Source organism: Arachis hypogaea, chromosome 16, assembly GCF_003086295.3.
Source record: "Arachis hypogaea cultivar Tifrunner chromosome 16, arahy.Tifrunner.gnm2.J5K5, whole genome shotgun sequence".
Lineage (NCBI taxonomy): Eukaryota > Viridiplantae > Streptophyta > Magnoliopsida > Fabales > Fabaceae > Arachis > Arachis hypogaea.
This window is the reverse complement of record NC_092051.1, coordinates 129927332-129941939: the sequence shown is the minus strand read 5'-3', so window position 1 is coordinate 129941939 and position 14608 is coordinate 129927332. Positions and strand designations below refer to the sequence as shown.

General features: G+C 41.8%; 3 protein-coding genes across 11 annotated transcripts; all 3 read right to left on the bottom strand.

Annotated features, from left to right (window-relative positions):
• Positions 1-1800: 1800 nt before the first annotated feature.
• On the bottom strand, positions 1801-3027 carry LOC112757525 (uncharacterized). Its single transcript, XM_025806097.1, has one exon. It carries the CDS (start codon positions 3025-3027, stop codon positions 1801-1803), a length of 1227 nt encoding a protein of 408 aa, XP_025661882.1.
• Positions 3028-3604: 577 nt separating this feature from the next.
• On the bottom strand, positions 3605-4408 carry LOC140180232 (uncharacterized). Its single transcript, XM_072220683.1, has one exon. The coding sequence runs from the start codon at positions 4406-4408 to the stop codon at positions 3605-3607; it is 804 nt and encodes a 267-aa protein (XP_072076784.1).
• Positions 4409-8140: 3732 nt separating this feature from the next.
• Positions 8141-13131, bottom strand: LOC112755001 (centromere protein C). 9 transcript variants are annotated; one of them, XR_011874551.1, is made up of 12 exons: positions 12794-13110; positions 12221-12429; positions 12047-12135; positions 11849-11960; positions 11581-11741; positions 10467-11434; positions 10314-10386; positions 9627-9715; positions 9127-9235; positions 8938-9045; positions 8577-8672; positions 8141-8491 (listed from the first exon to the last, which is right to left on the bottom strand). XR_011874551.1 is itself a non-coding variant. In XM_025802852.3 (11 exons), exons 1-11 carry the CDS (start codon positions 12794-12796, stop codon positions 8367-8369), a joined length of 2043 nt encoding a protein of 680 aa, XP_025658637.1. In that variant the 5' UTR covers positions 12797-13131; the 3' UTR covers positions 8141-8366. The 9 variants fall into 9 exon arrangements, 6 of the variants coding, with proteins under 6 accessions (XP_025658637.1, XP_029149840.1, XP_029149841.1 ...); XR_011874550.1 differs by having other exon boundaries at positions 8899-9045; positions 9627-9712; XR_011874552.1 differs by having other exon boundaries at positions 9627-9712.
• Positions 13132-14608: the final 1477 nt, after the last annotated feature.

Sequence of the window (14608 nt, the reverse complement as noted above, 5' to 3'; positions counted from 1 at the left end):
GAAGGAACGTGATGTGGCCGTCTCGTCGGCTGAGGCTGCTCAAGCTGAGGTTGAAGGGCTTAACATAAAGAGACCGTGAAACAGGGAAAGAGCGCGATCCTGATGACCGAGGAGGCTCTTAAGGCCCAGGTGAAGATCGTGGCTCCTGATTTCGACACGTCGGCGATTGGGGTATTTAAAACAATCAAGGATGGCAAGATTGTCGACATGCCCAAAATGTGATCTCTTTGTACTTATTGTATGGATTTGTGATTATGTTGTAGAACTTTGTGGAACTTACTTTTGTTATACTCTAATAGTCGCTCGGTCGACTTGTGATTATCATTTTTCTTCGCTTATCTGGTAGCATTTTCATTTTTTTTGTTACTGTTTTGCCGGTGTAGGCTTGTCACTCGTGTTCGTTTACCGTTATGTTGGTAACTCGGCAAAGCCAGGTCGTGGCTTTGTTATTGCTATAGCCGTTTGTTATGGCTTTAACATAGTTGGCTCCCGGGGTGATCAGTCCCGGGGCACCGTGTCGTTGTCCCGTTTACCATGCATTATAAGGAACATGTTGTCGTGGGATGCATAAATGGGCAAAAGTAGATGGGAAAGTAATTTTGACGAATAAACATTAATTTTGACAAGTAAACATTAGTCGACAGGTAAACAAGTTTATTGCCATGACAAGTATTCAAGAAAGTAAATTACTGAGCTCGTCAGATTGCCTAGTCGGCGTGTTTGAGCTAAGAATAGAACCTTCTTAGGTTACCTGCATTCCAGGTTCTCGGGATTTCCTTGCCGTTGAGCTTCTCCAACTTGTAGACGCCTTTGCCAATTACCTCTTTGACCTTGTAGAGGCCTTCCCAGTTTGCCGCGAGCTTGCCTTCCTCCTGAGTCGGGAGACCGATGTCATTGCGCCGTAGGACGAGGTCGTTTTGTTCAAACTCTCTCCTGAGCACTTTGGTGTTATAGCGTAGGGCCATTCTTTGCATTAGTGCTACTTCTGACAAATGGGCCATCTCCCTTGCCTCGTCTACTAGGTCCTTCTCTACAGCTTCTTCCACTCTGTTCAGAAGTAGTCGTGGGCTCGGCTCGCCGATCTCTATGGGTATCATTGCGTCCACCCCGTACGTCAGGCGGAAAGGGTTTCTCCCGTGGAGGACTGCTTGGTTGTACGGTAAGACCAGAGGACTGAGGCGAGTTCGTCGGCCCATGCACCTTTTTTATTATCCAGCAACTTCTTGAGGCCCAGCAAGATGACCTTATTTGCAGCCTCGACTTGCCCGTTCGTCTGGGGATGCTCCACCGAAGAGAATTTCTGTTTTATGCCCAGACCGGTGAGGAACTCCACAAACTTTTTATCGGTGAACTGCGTCCCGTTATCCGAGATAACGACTTCCGGGATGCCGTATCGGGTTATCACCTGTCTCCACATGAACTTTTGACAATTGGATGAGGATATACTGGCCAGCGGTTCAGCCTCTATCCATTTGATGTAGTAGTCGAAGGCAACTATGAGATATTTGACTTGCCCCGGACCAACCGGAAAAGGTCCCAAGAGGTCGACCCCCCACTGTGCGAAAGGTCAGGAGGACGTTAGTAAGCTCGGTTCGGTAGCCGGTGCTTTGTGGAAGTTGGCATTCTCTTGGCACTTGACACACTTCTTCACGAATTCTTTGGAGTCCTCCATCATCGATGGCCAGTAATATCCAGCTCGGATGAGCTTTCTTGCTAGGGCTTTGTCCCCGATGTGGTGACCACAACACCCCTCGTGGACTTCCCTGAGTACGTAGTCCGTTTGGTCGGGATGCAGGCATTTCAGCAAGGGCTGGCTGAGTCCCTTTTTGAACAGTTGGCCTTGTATGATCGCATATTTGGCTGCCTCCCTCTCAACATTTTAGCTTTCTTCTCATCTTCAGGGAGTTTGCCGTTTTCTAAGTAATCAGTGATGGGGTCCATCCAGGAGGGACTTATCTTTGTCAGGTGGAGGGCAACTGCTGGTTCTTTTGTCATGCCTTGAATGAGGGACCGGTTGCCGGCTCCTGGTTTCGTACTCGCTAGCTTGGATAGGAGGTACGCACGTGTGTTCCTTTCCCTTGGAACGTGTTGGACCGTGACCTCCTCAAACTGTTTGCTCAGCTCTTTGACCTTCTCCAAGTACTTTTGTAATAGCGAGTCTCTGGCTTGGTAGCTTCCATTTACTTGCGAGGTCACAACCTGTGAGTCGCTGCATACTTCCAGACTCGTAGCCCCGACTTCCCGAGCTAAGATTAAGCCGCCTAGAAGGTCCTCATATTCTGCTTGGTTGTTTGATACGGGAAACTCGAACCTGATTGATTGTTCGTATATGACCCCGGCAGAACTTTCCAAGATGATCCCGGCACCCCCGGACGTTTGGTTGAAGGCTCCGTCCACATGGAGCCTCCACCGTATGCCCGCTTCCTCGGTCGGGTCCCCCGCTACTTCTACCAAGAAGTCTGCCATTGCTTGTGCCTTGATCGCATGTCGGGGCTCGTATCGCAAATCATACTGAGATAGCTCGATGGCCCAAGTCATCATTCTTCCCGCTAAGTCAGGTTTTTGGAGCACTTGGCGGATTCCCTGATCCGTTCTCACGACCACTTGGTGACCCTGGAAGTACTGTCGTAGTCTTCGGGAGGAGGTTAGCAGTGCTAGGGCCAGCTTCTCTAGTTTGCTGTATCTCAATTCTGCTCCTTGCAGTGCTCTATTCACGAAGTAAATTGGTTGTTGAACTTTCCCTTCTTCCCGTACCAAAACTGCTGACAGCGCTTCATCCGTTATGGCCAGGTATAGGTAGAGCAGTTCTCCGACTTTGGGCTTCTCGAGCACGGGTGGTTTGGCGAGGATCTCTTTGAAATGTTTAAATGCTTCCTCACACGCTGGGGTCCATTCAAACACTATTCCTTTTTTCATAATATTGAAAAATGGCAGCGCCCTAACGGCCGATGCCCCGAGGAAACGGGATAGGGCGGTGAGTCTACCTGATAACCTCTGAACATCCTTGATGCAGCCCGGACTCTTCATTTGGAGCATTGCTTGGCACTTTTCCGGGTTGGCCTCGACCCCCCCCCCTTTTGGGTTATCATGAACCCTAGGAACTTTCCTGCCTCCATAGCAAAGGCACATTTGAGTGGGTTGAGCCTCATGCCGTGTTTTCGGAGGGAGGCGAACACATTTCCCAGGTCACTTATGAGGTCCTCGGGTCGGGTGGTCTTCGCAAGGATATCATCTACATACACCTCCACCGTTTTGCCTATGAGATCATTGAATATCTTGTTCATTATCCTCTGGTACGTGGCCCCAGCGTTCTTCAGGCCGAACGGTATTACCTTGTAGCAATATATCCCTCTTGGCGTTATGAACGCCGTTTTCTCTTCGTCAGGCCGGTGCATCGGTATCTGGTTATAACCAGAGTAGGCGCCCATAAAGCTTAGCTACCGATATCCCGCCGCAGCGTCGACGAGTGCATCAATGTTGGGCAGGGGAAGCAGTCCTTGGGGCATGCTTTGTTGAGATCAGAGTAATCCACACACATCCTCCATTTCCCATTGTGCTTTTTCACTAAAACTACATTCGACAGCCATGTCGAGTAGTCAAGTTCTCAAATAAATCCTGCTTCGAGGAGGCTAGCCGTCTGCCTGGACACCTCCTCCGCTCGCTCTTGCGATATTTTCCTCCTTCTTTGAGCTACCGGTCTGGCCTCCGCCATCACGGCCAAGTGATGTGACATGAGTTGGGGGTCTATTCCCGGCATGTCGGTTGGCGTCCATGTAAATAGGTCGCCGTTAGCCCTGATCATTTCTATTAGGGGCCCCTTCAGGTCGTGTGGTAGGTTTCTGTTCACGAAGGTGAACTTCTCCTCTGTGTCGCCGACTCTGAATTTCTCCAAGTTCCCTTCCGGCTCGGGTCTGGGTTTGTCTTCGACTCTAGCGTCTAGGTCGGAAAGGAACACTCCCGCTGCTTCCTTGGACTTCTTCCTTAAGGAGAGACTGGCATTGTCGCAGGCGACTACCGTTTCCAAATCTCCTTTTATGGATCCCACGGACCCGTCGTCAGCCACGAATTTCATTACCAGCATTTTTGTGCTGATTACTGCCCCGAGATCGTTGATGGTCTTCCTCCCCAGGATGATATTGTAGGCTGTGGAGTCGCGCAGAACCACGAACTCGGCTATTGTCGAGCCTCGTCCCTGCCCGTGTCCTACTGATATCGGCAGGGCGATTATCCCGTCTAGCTTGATGAAGTAGTCACCTAACCTTACAACACCGTGCTGGTGGGTTTTCAGGTCGGCATCCCATAGTCCTAAAGCATCGAACACATTGCGGAACATGATATTTGAGTCAGCACCGGTGTCTATGAGGATGCGCTTGATGAGGCCAGTTCCCACTCTGGCCGTGATGACCATTGGGGGCTTTTCGCGACCTCATCAAACCACTGGTCCTCCAGGCCGAATGAGATGGATGGCGACCTCGACCTCTCGGGGTTTTGTGCAGATGATGAAGAAATCGCCAGGACTTTGGCGTCTTTCTTGTGTGCCGACTTCGACCTTGGGGGTGCGTCTCTCGCCGTCACGACGTTCACTATGGTGAGACCTTGTTCGCTGTCGCCCTGGTCGTGACGTCACTTTGCCATGCGAGTTTTGTCCTCTGCCTCTCGGTCGCGATCTCGTCTTCTGGGCTCCCTGATGAGATGAGAGAATTCAGCCAGTTTCCCGTCCCGGATTGCTTGTTCCAACGCGTCCTTCAAGTCGAAGCAATCCTGTGTCTTGTGTCCATAGTCTTTGTGATAATCACAATAGAGGCTCTTGTTTCCCCCGGTCCGGTCCTTCAGAGGTCGGAGCTTCGACAAAATTCCCTTCTCTGCTATCTGTTGATAAACTTCTATGATGGGGACGGTGAGGGGGTGTATTTGGTGAACTTCCCGACTCGAGGAAACGGCCTGGGTGTCTTGCTCGGACCGCCGTCTCTGGCGTGTTCCTTCTGTCTTTCTCCGCTTCCGTGCTGCCATGTCTGATTGTAGAAGGGCTGCCATTTCCCATTTGTTGGCAGCTACGACCTGGCTGACTTCTTCATCGTTAATGTATTCCCTGGCTACACTTTGGATCTCCTGCTTTGTCCACACCGGCTTCGTGGTGAGGTGCTTTCTGAAGTCCTCGTTTAGAAGTCCATTCGTCAGGCATAGGCTAGCAACCGAATCAGTCAGCCCGTCGATCTCCAAGCACTCGTCGTTGAACCGTCTAGATATTTCCTGGTCGGTTCGCCAGACCTCTGCGTCACCCCGAGCAGATTGATCGGGTGCTTTGCCTTTGCGATTCTGGTAGTAAATTGGGCTAGGAACGCATGGCTAATATCCAAAAACCTAGCCACCGAGCCCGTCGGGAGGCTATTAAACCACCGTATTGCAGGTCCCGCGAGAGTTACCGGGAAAGCGCGGCACCTTACTTCGTCTCCCACTCCCTCCAGGTTCATCCTGGACTCGAAGGCCGTAAGGTGCTCCTGCGGGTCTTGGGTTCCATCGTACCTCATGTCTGTTAGCTTGTCAAAGTGCTTTGGCAGCCGGACTTCGAGGATGGAACGATAAAATGGGGTTGCGCCTATTATCACTGGTCCCCACGTTCTCCTTGTTCTTTCCTCGCCGTCTTCCCGTCGAGCGTCTTCCCGGTCTCTATCTGTGGTGCGTCTCCTTTCGCGCCTGGTGTAGATGATGGGGTCACGGTGCCTCCTTGTGCGTCCTTCCTCCCTGGCGCTCTCGGGCTCAGATCGTGGGCTAGCAGTTTTCCGGAAGTGGCTTCTCAGAGGGGAACGGGAGTAGCTTGATTCGGGAGTTTGTTGGCGATGTTCCCGATCTGCCAACCGGCGCTCCAGGTCCTGCATCCTGTGACGCAGTTCCTGCATTATTCTGGCGCTGTTGTCGCCAGTTCCCCCGAAGGGGCGCCTTTCTTGAGATCGTGAGGTTCGTCGTGGAGGGAACCTCGTGCGCTCCCGGGAGGAAGCCACAGAGGCTTCTCCTCTGCGGTCGGTCTCACGGCCTGTTCCTCCTGGGTCCAGTACAACGTCCATTCAGGCGTCCCACAGACAGCGGCAATGTTCAGTAGGTCGGGTACCGGACGGTTCGGGTTGATACTCTGGTTGGTAAAAAAAGGGGGGGGGGGAGTCGCCTAGTCTTGGGTTGCTGGATCGGAGGAGGTGTAGCCGACTTCCCGAGCTCTTCGTGTGGAAAAGGGGGGTGTCACCTGCAAAGACACTCCGACGCTCTAGTCAGTCAAGTGTGCAGGCGAAAAGTGGGAGAATGATGTGTGACGTACCTTGGGGGAGGGGTAGGACCCTTCCCATATATACTGTGTCAGTAGTGGATCTCACAAGAGCAGACCAACCTTCCTCGAAGCTTCCTCATACAGCTGCAGTGGAGAGCCGTCAAGGACGCGTGTCCGGGTCGGTGGTTGGGCTGCTTGCACCCGACCGTTCGGGTCGGGTGGCTTGCGGGTCGGGTCGATCCGCGTTCTGTCTGGACCAGGCCGTAACAACTTTTAATCAAAATCAAGTTGTAAAATTCAATTTGATACAACCTTCACCTCTCATCACTTTGTTTCTTGCATACAAATTTTATTCTTTCTTTCTCATGGTATGATATCCAACACTTTTATAGATTTTCCTATGTTTTCATATTCCAAACCGGAACTTTTTGTTGCTGATGTATTTACATTTATCTTTTCTTAAGCAATAATTAATTTATTTATCCTTGTCTATTCACAAAAACGTGAAAATCTTTGCTTATTTTGTACTACATTCAAACACTGATGCATCGATTTTTGCTCATTTAACACTATGCTCGAGTAATATAGCTTGTTGTTTCTGGACAATGACCTAACTTTAGTGCCGTATTTGGTCTATTCCAAAAGGATTTGACAAAAATTTATGCTAACAGTCAAGGGTCTAACACAATCCTTGGTCTTTGTCCTAACTTAGAACCAACTATCTAACATAGGCGAAATTATAGATGTGATAACTTTTATCTCATGAAGAAGGGTGGGTTTGGTTTTGTCTTGGGGGAAGAGAGAAGCGCGTTTGAGTCTCTTAAACGCTTTCTACCCTTCAACTCACATTTACTAAAAATTACTAACTTTTGCGTTCACTCTTTCCCGTTGTACGTGCTGAAATTTATTTTCTATATACCAATTGTGTCCTTTATTATTCATTTATTTGTTGTTTTTTTTATAATATTTTTTTTCAATACTCTCTTATGCATATTATTATTTTTTATAAAACTTCTATTATTTTTTGTTTTTTTTTTTGTGACTTATTATTTTTTCTTTATATGATTTTTTTTACTGATATTGTTTTTTTTTTTGTGAAATATTTTTTTGCTTTGTATTATGATTCTATTAATCCTATTAGAGTACTAAAGAGTATTGAAAGTGTTAAAAAAAATTAAAATTTATTTAAATATCTAAAATAAAATAATTATTTAAATTCATGTCCTTTTCTATAATTTTTTATCTAAAAGTAATTTTGAATAATATAATCTAAACAATATTTAATTTTCTATAATCCATTTTAAATAAAAATTACCAAACATAAATCCCATTAATACTAACTCACTTTTGATTTAGCTTTCAATTTCATCGGGAGTTTAGTGCAAAAAACATAATATATATATATATATATATTGCACACACACATTTGAAACTCTAACAAGAAATTAGTCATTGTAGTTAACGATAAGCCATTCATGAACCAAAAACACAATTTTGATAACTGAACTAAAAAAATGCATCAAAATAGCAGTTTAAATTTCCTCTACCCATAATCTTATAATATTGATTGGTTTGCAAAAGGTAATATTCCCCTTCATTCATTCTAAAGTAAATATATTTAATCAAAAAATCCTTTTTCACAATAATTCGCTGCTCATGTATTCTTGACAAATAATTGTGATAATTGATAAAGACAACTTTATAATAACTTCTTGTTAGGAGTATCAAGAAGGCCATGGATATATCACTGTCAAACGAAGAAAAACAAAGCAGCAAGATCACGCTGCATATCCGTTTGGTGGTCTAAAAAGTAATTATGCTTAAGTTGTTATGTTGCCGAACGGAAGAATAAGGAGGAAAAGTGTTAAATAACGATATCCACAATGAAAGAAAAAGTTTAGATCCATTTATACATGTACACTCGTTAAAGCAACCACACCGTTTTCCCAGTGAGTGTTTTAATAGGGGGAAGGAAGGGGCGGGGGAACCTGAGAAGGGGAAGTCTTTCTTTCAATAGCAGGGTAAATTTAGTATACATGCTCCACTTTGTTCCAAAAGCACAGCAAAATTAGGAAGTTCAAGAACATAAATGGGTTAAACTCATATACTTTCAACATAGAGATGCCAGCTCCAAAAGCTCTTTGTATTCATCGGATACATAAGATTTCACCTTCATAGTGGGTTTCCCATCAGTTCCCGGTGAAATGCACTTAATACCAATGACAGTGGCCAAACCTGCAAAGAGAAATTCCTGTCAACCCAATGTACAATGGCAAGGACATGTCAAGAACATATATAACACTAATTTTCACAACTTCACCTCACAATCAAAGCTAATTGATAGATCCAATAAGTTCTCAGCTCTTCACTTATATTTAGCTGCAGAATCTTTGACCCATTTGCTCATCACTAATCACTATATTTAGTAGCATACTAAAATGTTAAGCAATATGCCATTTTACATTAATTTTAAAATAGATGTTTGAAAGTGAGCAAACAATCCAGTTCAGTGGTTACATTTGTAACTGAAAAATATTTTTAGAGTACTACGTTGTTGGCTTGAATGCAAAATAGTAACGGCAGAAAACAGCAACATTTCCACCGTCAATAAACAAAGGATGAAGCTTTTATTATAATTTCACCTAGTGTGTTCCCGTGATAAGTATTAGTATTGTACTCACTATCATGTACACGACCATACACCATTTTTTCCCCTCTCCAAAATTCCAAAGGCCTTGTCCTGATCCTGGTGCTCCTCCTTAGTCCAGCCTCCCATGATGTACCGGCAGCTGGGAAGATAAAACGTAAGTTATTAACTATAACAAAATATTATAGCAAATGAATGGATGAGTTCAACAAGTAGTAGAAACCTGCAAGGCTCTGCCTCCGAGAAAGACTTTTATCTTTATGTTGTCTTTTCGATCGCCTAACTCTCCTTTGTCCATAATCAGGCAAAACAGAATTACCATCTGTCATTTCCTGTAAACAGGGACAGACATTCAGTTCCACAAGCAGCCAGCCGCACAAAGATGCAGATTATGCCTAATCCAAAACAAAATGAAGAAAAAGTGCTACTAGTACATTCTAATTTTCAACAAATGCTAACTTGGGAACCAATTCAAAACCATAACTTTTGCAATTATTTTTCAATTTCACACCGTCTATTAACAGTCTTCATTGTATAGTACAATTTGGCTTTGCAAGGAAATGAAAAAAAAAAAGCCCAACCTATTATTAGTTCAAGACAAGAAACTGTTTGAATACTGGCTACTATCTACCCTTGCTAATACCTGATATAAAGGATAATTAAAATGAGATTCAAATACTAAGACTTCAGGGGAACTAAATGGAAAGCAGCGAAGTTGTTAACCTGTAAACACTGTTCTGGACCATCGTCTGATCTTCTGGAATCTTTATCATGATCATTGGCTTGAAACCCAGCAGGGTCTGAATGATCTGCTAAACCATACAATAGACTTAGCACTATCAACAGTAAAGCTAAAGGTAATACTAAATGATGTCCTCCCTTGATTTCAAATCAAAACAATTTATCAGGGTAGTGTAAGCAACAAAAATAATCAAAAGTCATAACTTATCCCCCCTAAGATCAACTACGTTGATTAAATTCAACGGCAGCAGTTTTATTGAAAATAGCTTCCATTAATTAAAAATAGGTAATTAAGCAATAATTTGGCAACAATAGGTAAGTCTATGGATCTTTAGAAGAAAGAAACTAAAAAGGCACAGGTTAAATGGTGATGAAGCATAACAATCTTTTATGCAGCAAACAAGGGATCACTAAAGAAGTTTATGCATTTAAGATAAAATTGGCTTAGTGTACCAAACTGCTGAAAAGAAAATATAAAGTGCATTCATTTAAAGTGAATTGATTAAATTACTAATGCAAAGAGATCTCATCGGAAGAAAATAACAACACAAATATTGCTTTTACTAAAATAACAATAGGGAAACATTATAGAGATAGCTTGGGATCAGCCAAGAATTAACCAGCCATTGTGCTTGCATATCAAGAACCTGATGGAATAAACATGCATACCTGGTTGATTCGCCATGTTAATATTAGAATCATCTGATGGCCCAACAGCCGCATGTGCCTGCAAATTTTCTGCCTGTATCATAAGATAGATTAATTCAGAGCTACAAAATTTGCCAGCAATTCAAGATGATCAAGATTGAAATATAAACATACTTCATTCTCAACTCTATTTGTTACAATATTTGGCCTCCCTACTATGTCATTCATACCACTGTCTCCAATATCCACATCCATGTCAATATGAGGACCATTTGACTCAATATTAACATCAAACTCAGGAAGCCTTGGATTATCCTCCACAGACTTTTGGGGTGTACAAGCACAATCTCTAATGATACCTTCCATCCCACTGGCTCCAGTATTCACGTCCATGACAACACGAGGTCCATTTGACTCAATATTAGCATCAGACTCAGGTTGCCCTGGATTATCCTCCACAGACTTTTGGGGTGTACAAGCACAATCTCTGACTGTGTCTTCCACTGAATGTGTCTCACTATTTCCAATTAAATCTTCCTTGGATTTTCCAGAAGAATAGGAGCCATTCCTGACAGTGTCACCTGGTGAACTTGTCTTATTAATGGCAATACCATCATCAATTACATTTGCAGAGGGTTCATTTGATGGATTCCCAGAAGCAGCAAGTTTGTGCTCCTGGTTTATCAGAGGAATTGGGGAATTCTTTCTTGTGGATAAATGATCAATTCCATCAGCTGCAAATGGATCCACCGATGGCTTTGGGTGTGAAAGGTGAAGCAGCAAGGAAGATAGTGGAGCAAATGGACTTCTTGGTGGGGTGGGTGAAGCTGATTGCTGCAATTGGCATCCTATGCCCTGTCTAATAGGTGTTCTACTATTAAATCCTTTCAACAAATTATCAAGGATGGATAAAGGTTTCCACTTCCTTGGATTTGACGAGTTCCCATGCAAAGATTTCATACCAATAACTTGGTTATTATTTGGGAAGTCAGGAATAGATAATTTCTCCAGAACAATTGGTTTGATATGTAACTTCTCCTGCAAAAGAGTCACTGCTTCATCCCCTTCTAGATCTTCAGAATTGCATTGAAGCAATCCATCCAGTATTTCATTGATCTTGTTCTCTTCAATAGCAGGTGAATCTGCAGTAAAATACATCTACGAATGTCTGAAGTCTGGAAAACAAGAGAAATGGAAAGGGACTACTGCTAGGAGGGAAAGCCAAAACTCAACTTAAGAGGGATTAAAAAGAAAACAACTCGTGCCCTACAGAGTATCATTGATTTACCAGTTACTTCATTTTCCAGTGGTGTAAGAGAAGCTCCACCTTCATCTGTGCTCTCACCAACAGGGCCAAGATCGACAGATTCACTTGCCTTTTGAGAGGGTAGAACATAATCATTATTGTCAAAAGTTTCTTTAGGATAACGATGCTTGTATCTGACCCGCCTGAGCCATATGATATTTGATGAATGTTAGCTAACCGAAAAATAAAAGAATGACAAACATCATAAACAAAGCAATGGAGGCTGATTATTCAAGAATTAGCATTGTACCGCTCATTATTCCCTGAAAGTCCTGGTCGACGTTGTCGCATCTTAGTGGTAGTATCTGACAGATTTGACTCAAGAAACTCACCTGTCTGCTTCTGTATCTCTCTTTTCGCATCTATCCATTCAAATGCAACACCAATAAGAGCAAACCTTATAAACATCATCCAATGTGTACACAGGAACAGAAATAAGGGGACTTACTTTCTAGCCGATCATGGGCCAAGAAGAATTCCACTGGATCTTTCAGTTTATCAAGGTCCAGAGTTGGAATCAAACTCTCAACAGATTGACTATAAAAAAAAAGATATATAAATAGAAATCAGTGTAAAAAATGCAAGGAAAAGGATTTGGGGGAGAATGAAAAAGGTAATTTACGTTTTAGTTGGCTTTAAAGAAAAACGAGCTCGCTTCAGGCCTAAAGCAGGTCTCCGTTTTCGAGGAAACTCTACAGCCTCTCCAGAAGCAGCAGCAACGTCATTCTCCTCATCAAATGCTATATCACTCAAGATTTCAGAGTCAAACAGTCCAGGAACTTCAGATATCACAGCCAACTTGCCCTCAAGTTTAGCAGGATTTTGCATTTCCTGTGAGAGGCATGGATAACAATTAAAAATATTGTTGCAAAACCGTTACAACTACTCTAATTCCCTCCTTTTTTTATCACATGACTCAAATCAAACAATGAACTCAAAATTTGACGCCTATGCATCACCCCGTATTTATGCTTCAAATAGGTGCCCAAAAAAAATTGCCTACATGCAATGCACTTTGGGGATTTACTCAAACACCTAAAATGCCACTCTTAGCTGGAACAAAACCACACAATAGAAGCAAAAGATGGAAGTAAAGCAATCCTAGTTAATAAGTTCCAAACTTGCGAAAAAGAATTATAAAAAAAAAAAAAAAAAACATGAAAAGGAGCTGAAAGGAGTTGAAGTGGAATTTTACCATGGATCGGAGGTGGTTGTGGATGGAGTCAAGAACGTGATTAGGATCGTAGGGCTTCGAAGGGGAAGGAGCAGTGACAGTAGAAGATGACGTTGTTTGCGGAAAGAGGGAGAGACTCAGAGACCCCAATAGTTAGCAACAGGATCCTCCACTTCACACACGGAACCTTCTTTCTCCATTTTCATTCATTCTTTCCTTTCATAAAGACAAAATTTGATCGATTTGGGATAGCAAGTTAGCGCGAAACACACTGTCACAACTCACAAACACACAAAATTCAAGAGAGTCAAATTTGTCTGAAAAATTACTTGTGGTCTAAATTGGTTGTTGAAATTTTTTTAATTAAATTGTCTTTTAAAAATTTTAAATTAATTATATTAGTTTTTCTGTCACTTTATTTATTTATTTATTGATAGTGTCAAAATTTGTTAATATAAGAATGTAACACCCAAATACACTTAAAAATTTTAATTGATTATTAACACGATTAGTTTACGAAATTAGATAAAATCAACTCCAAACTAAGAGATTCCAATACCTCAAGTTCTCTCTCCAATTAGGTTTTGATTTGATTTAATTTCATAAACTTATTTAATAGTCAATTAAGATTCTTAGGTATATATTAGGGCGTCACTTAATATGTTACATTAGCAAATTTTGACCGTATTAACAAAAAAATATGACAGAAGGATTAATATAACTAATGTAAAATCTTTAAAAGACGAATTTGATTAAAAAAATCTTTCAGGAACTAATTTGACCATTTATTCAAATTCAAAAGAGTAGACTATTGAGCAAGAATAAGAAAAACAGACCGGTAAATGAACCGATTAGAAAACTAGTTTAAAAATTTAAAAATTTAATTACGTCAAATAGATTTAATGTACAAGACATTTTAGTAACTAAGTCCAATCAAGTTAGCTCATTAACAATAAAATATACTCTAACAAGCGTATATATGTGCTCCACTGGCGCCTAATTAGAATGTGTATTGTATTTTTCTTACTTTCTGCAGCACGCAAATTTTTTTTTGGAGAGGACACAAATTTCAAAGCATAGCACACAAATTTTCGAAGCATAGCACATTAAATTTTGCACATAATACAAATTTATTGATATAGCCCACAATTTTTTTCACATAACATACAAATTTTCGAAATGTAGCACACAAATTTTTAAAGTATAGCACACAAATTTTTGCACAAACTTATCGATATGATTAGGGATGTTCATGGTTCATTTTTCACATAGAAACTAGTTTTAAATCAGTTTATAATGTAGTGCACCAGTTTATGAATTATTCTCCACATCCAAGTAATTTTAGCATCTAAATTTATCCAAATAATTTAGAGTCACGCACTTCTCTTTTCTGTTTTTTCTCCCCCGCGCTTCTTCTTCTTCTTTCAAATTCACGTACGTTCTTCTTCTTCTTCTTCTCCGTTATCGTCATCACCAATAATACCAACATTTTGCAAACATCTTTATTAGTTCTGATTTTCTCTGCTGCCATCATTAAATAATTTCAGTTCATTTCTTAATTTATTTTGGTTCATTTGTGTGTTAATTTTTTATTAGTTCTGATTTTCTCTGTTTCCATCATTAAATAATTTCGGTTCATTTCTTAATTTATTTTGGTTCATTTGTGTGTTAATTGAGATTTATTTGATGTTGCTGATAAGTATTGACCAAAATTTATATTCCTTAAGTAATTTCGATGAGTTTTTGTTAATGATTGAGTCTTTTTTAAGCAAAAAAGAATGAAATTATTTATTATCAATTTATTCAATTATATTATATTTTATTCCATTCCATTCA

Coding starts and splice junctions, on each gene's coding strand:
- LOC112755001 (XM_029294007.2), bottom strand. Junction 11,961..12,046: donor GGCCCATGATCGGCTAGAAA/GTAAGTCCCCTT, acceptor TTGAATGGATAG/ATGCGAAAAGAGAGATACAG. Junction 10,387..10,466: donor CAAATAGAGTTGAGAATGAA/GTATGTTTATAT, acceptor CTTATGATACAG/GCAGAAAATTTGCAGGCACA.
- LOC140180232 (XM_072220683.1), bottom strand. CDS start 4,408: ATGGTCATCACGGCCAGAGTGGGAACTGGCCTCATCAAGCGCATCCTC.
- LOC112757525 (XM_025806097.1), bottom strand. CDS start 3,027: ATGAAGAGTCCGGGCTGCATCAAGGATGTTCAGAGGTTATCAGGTAGA.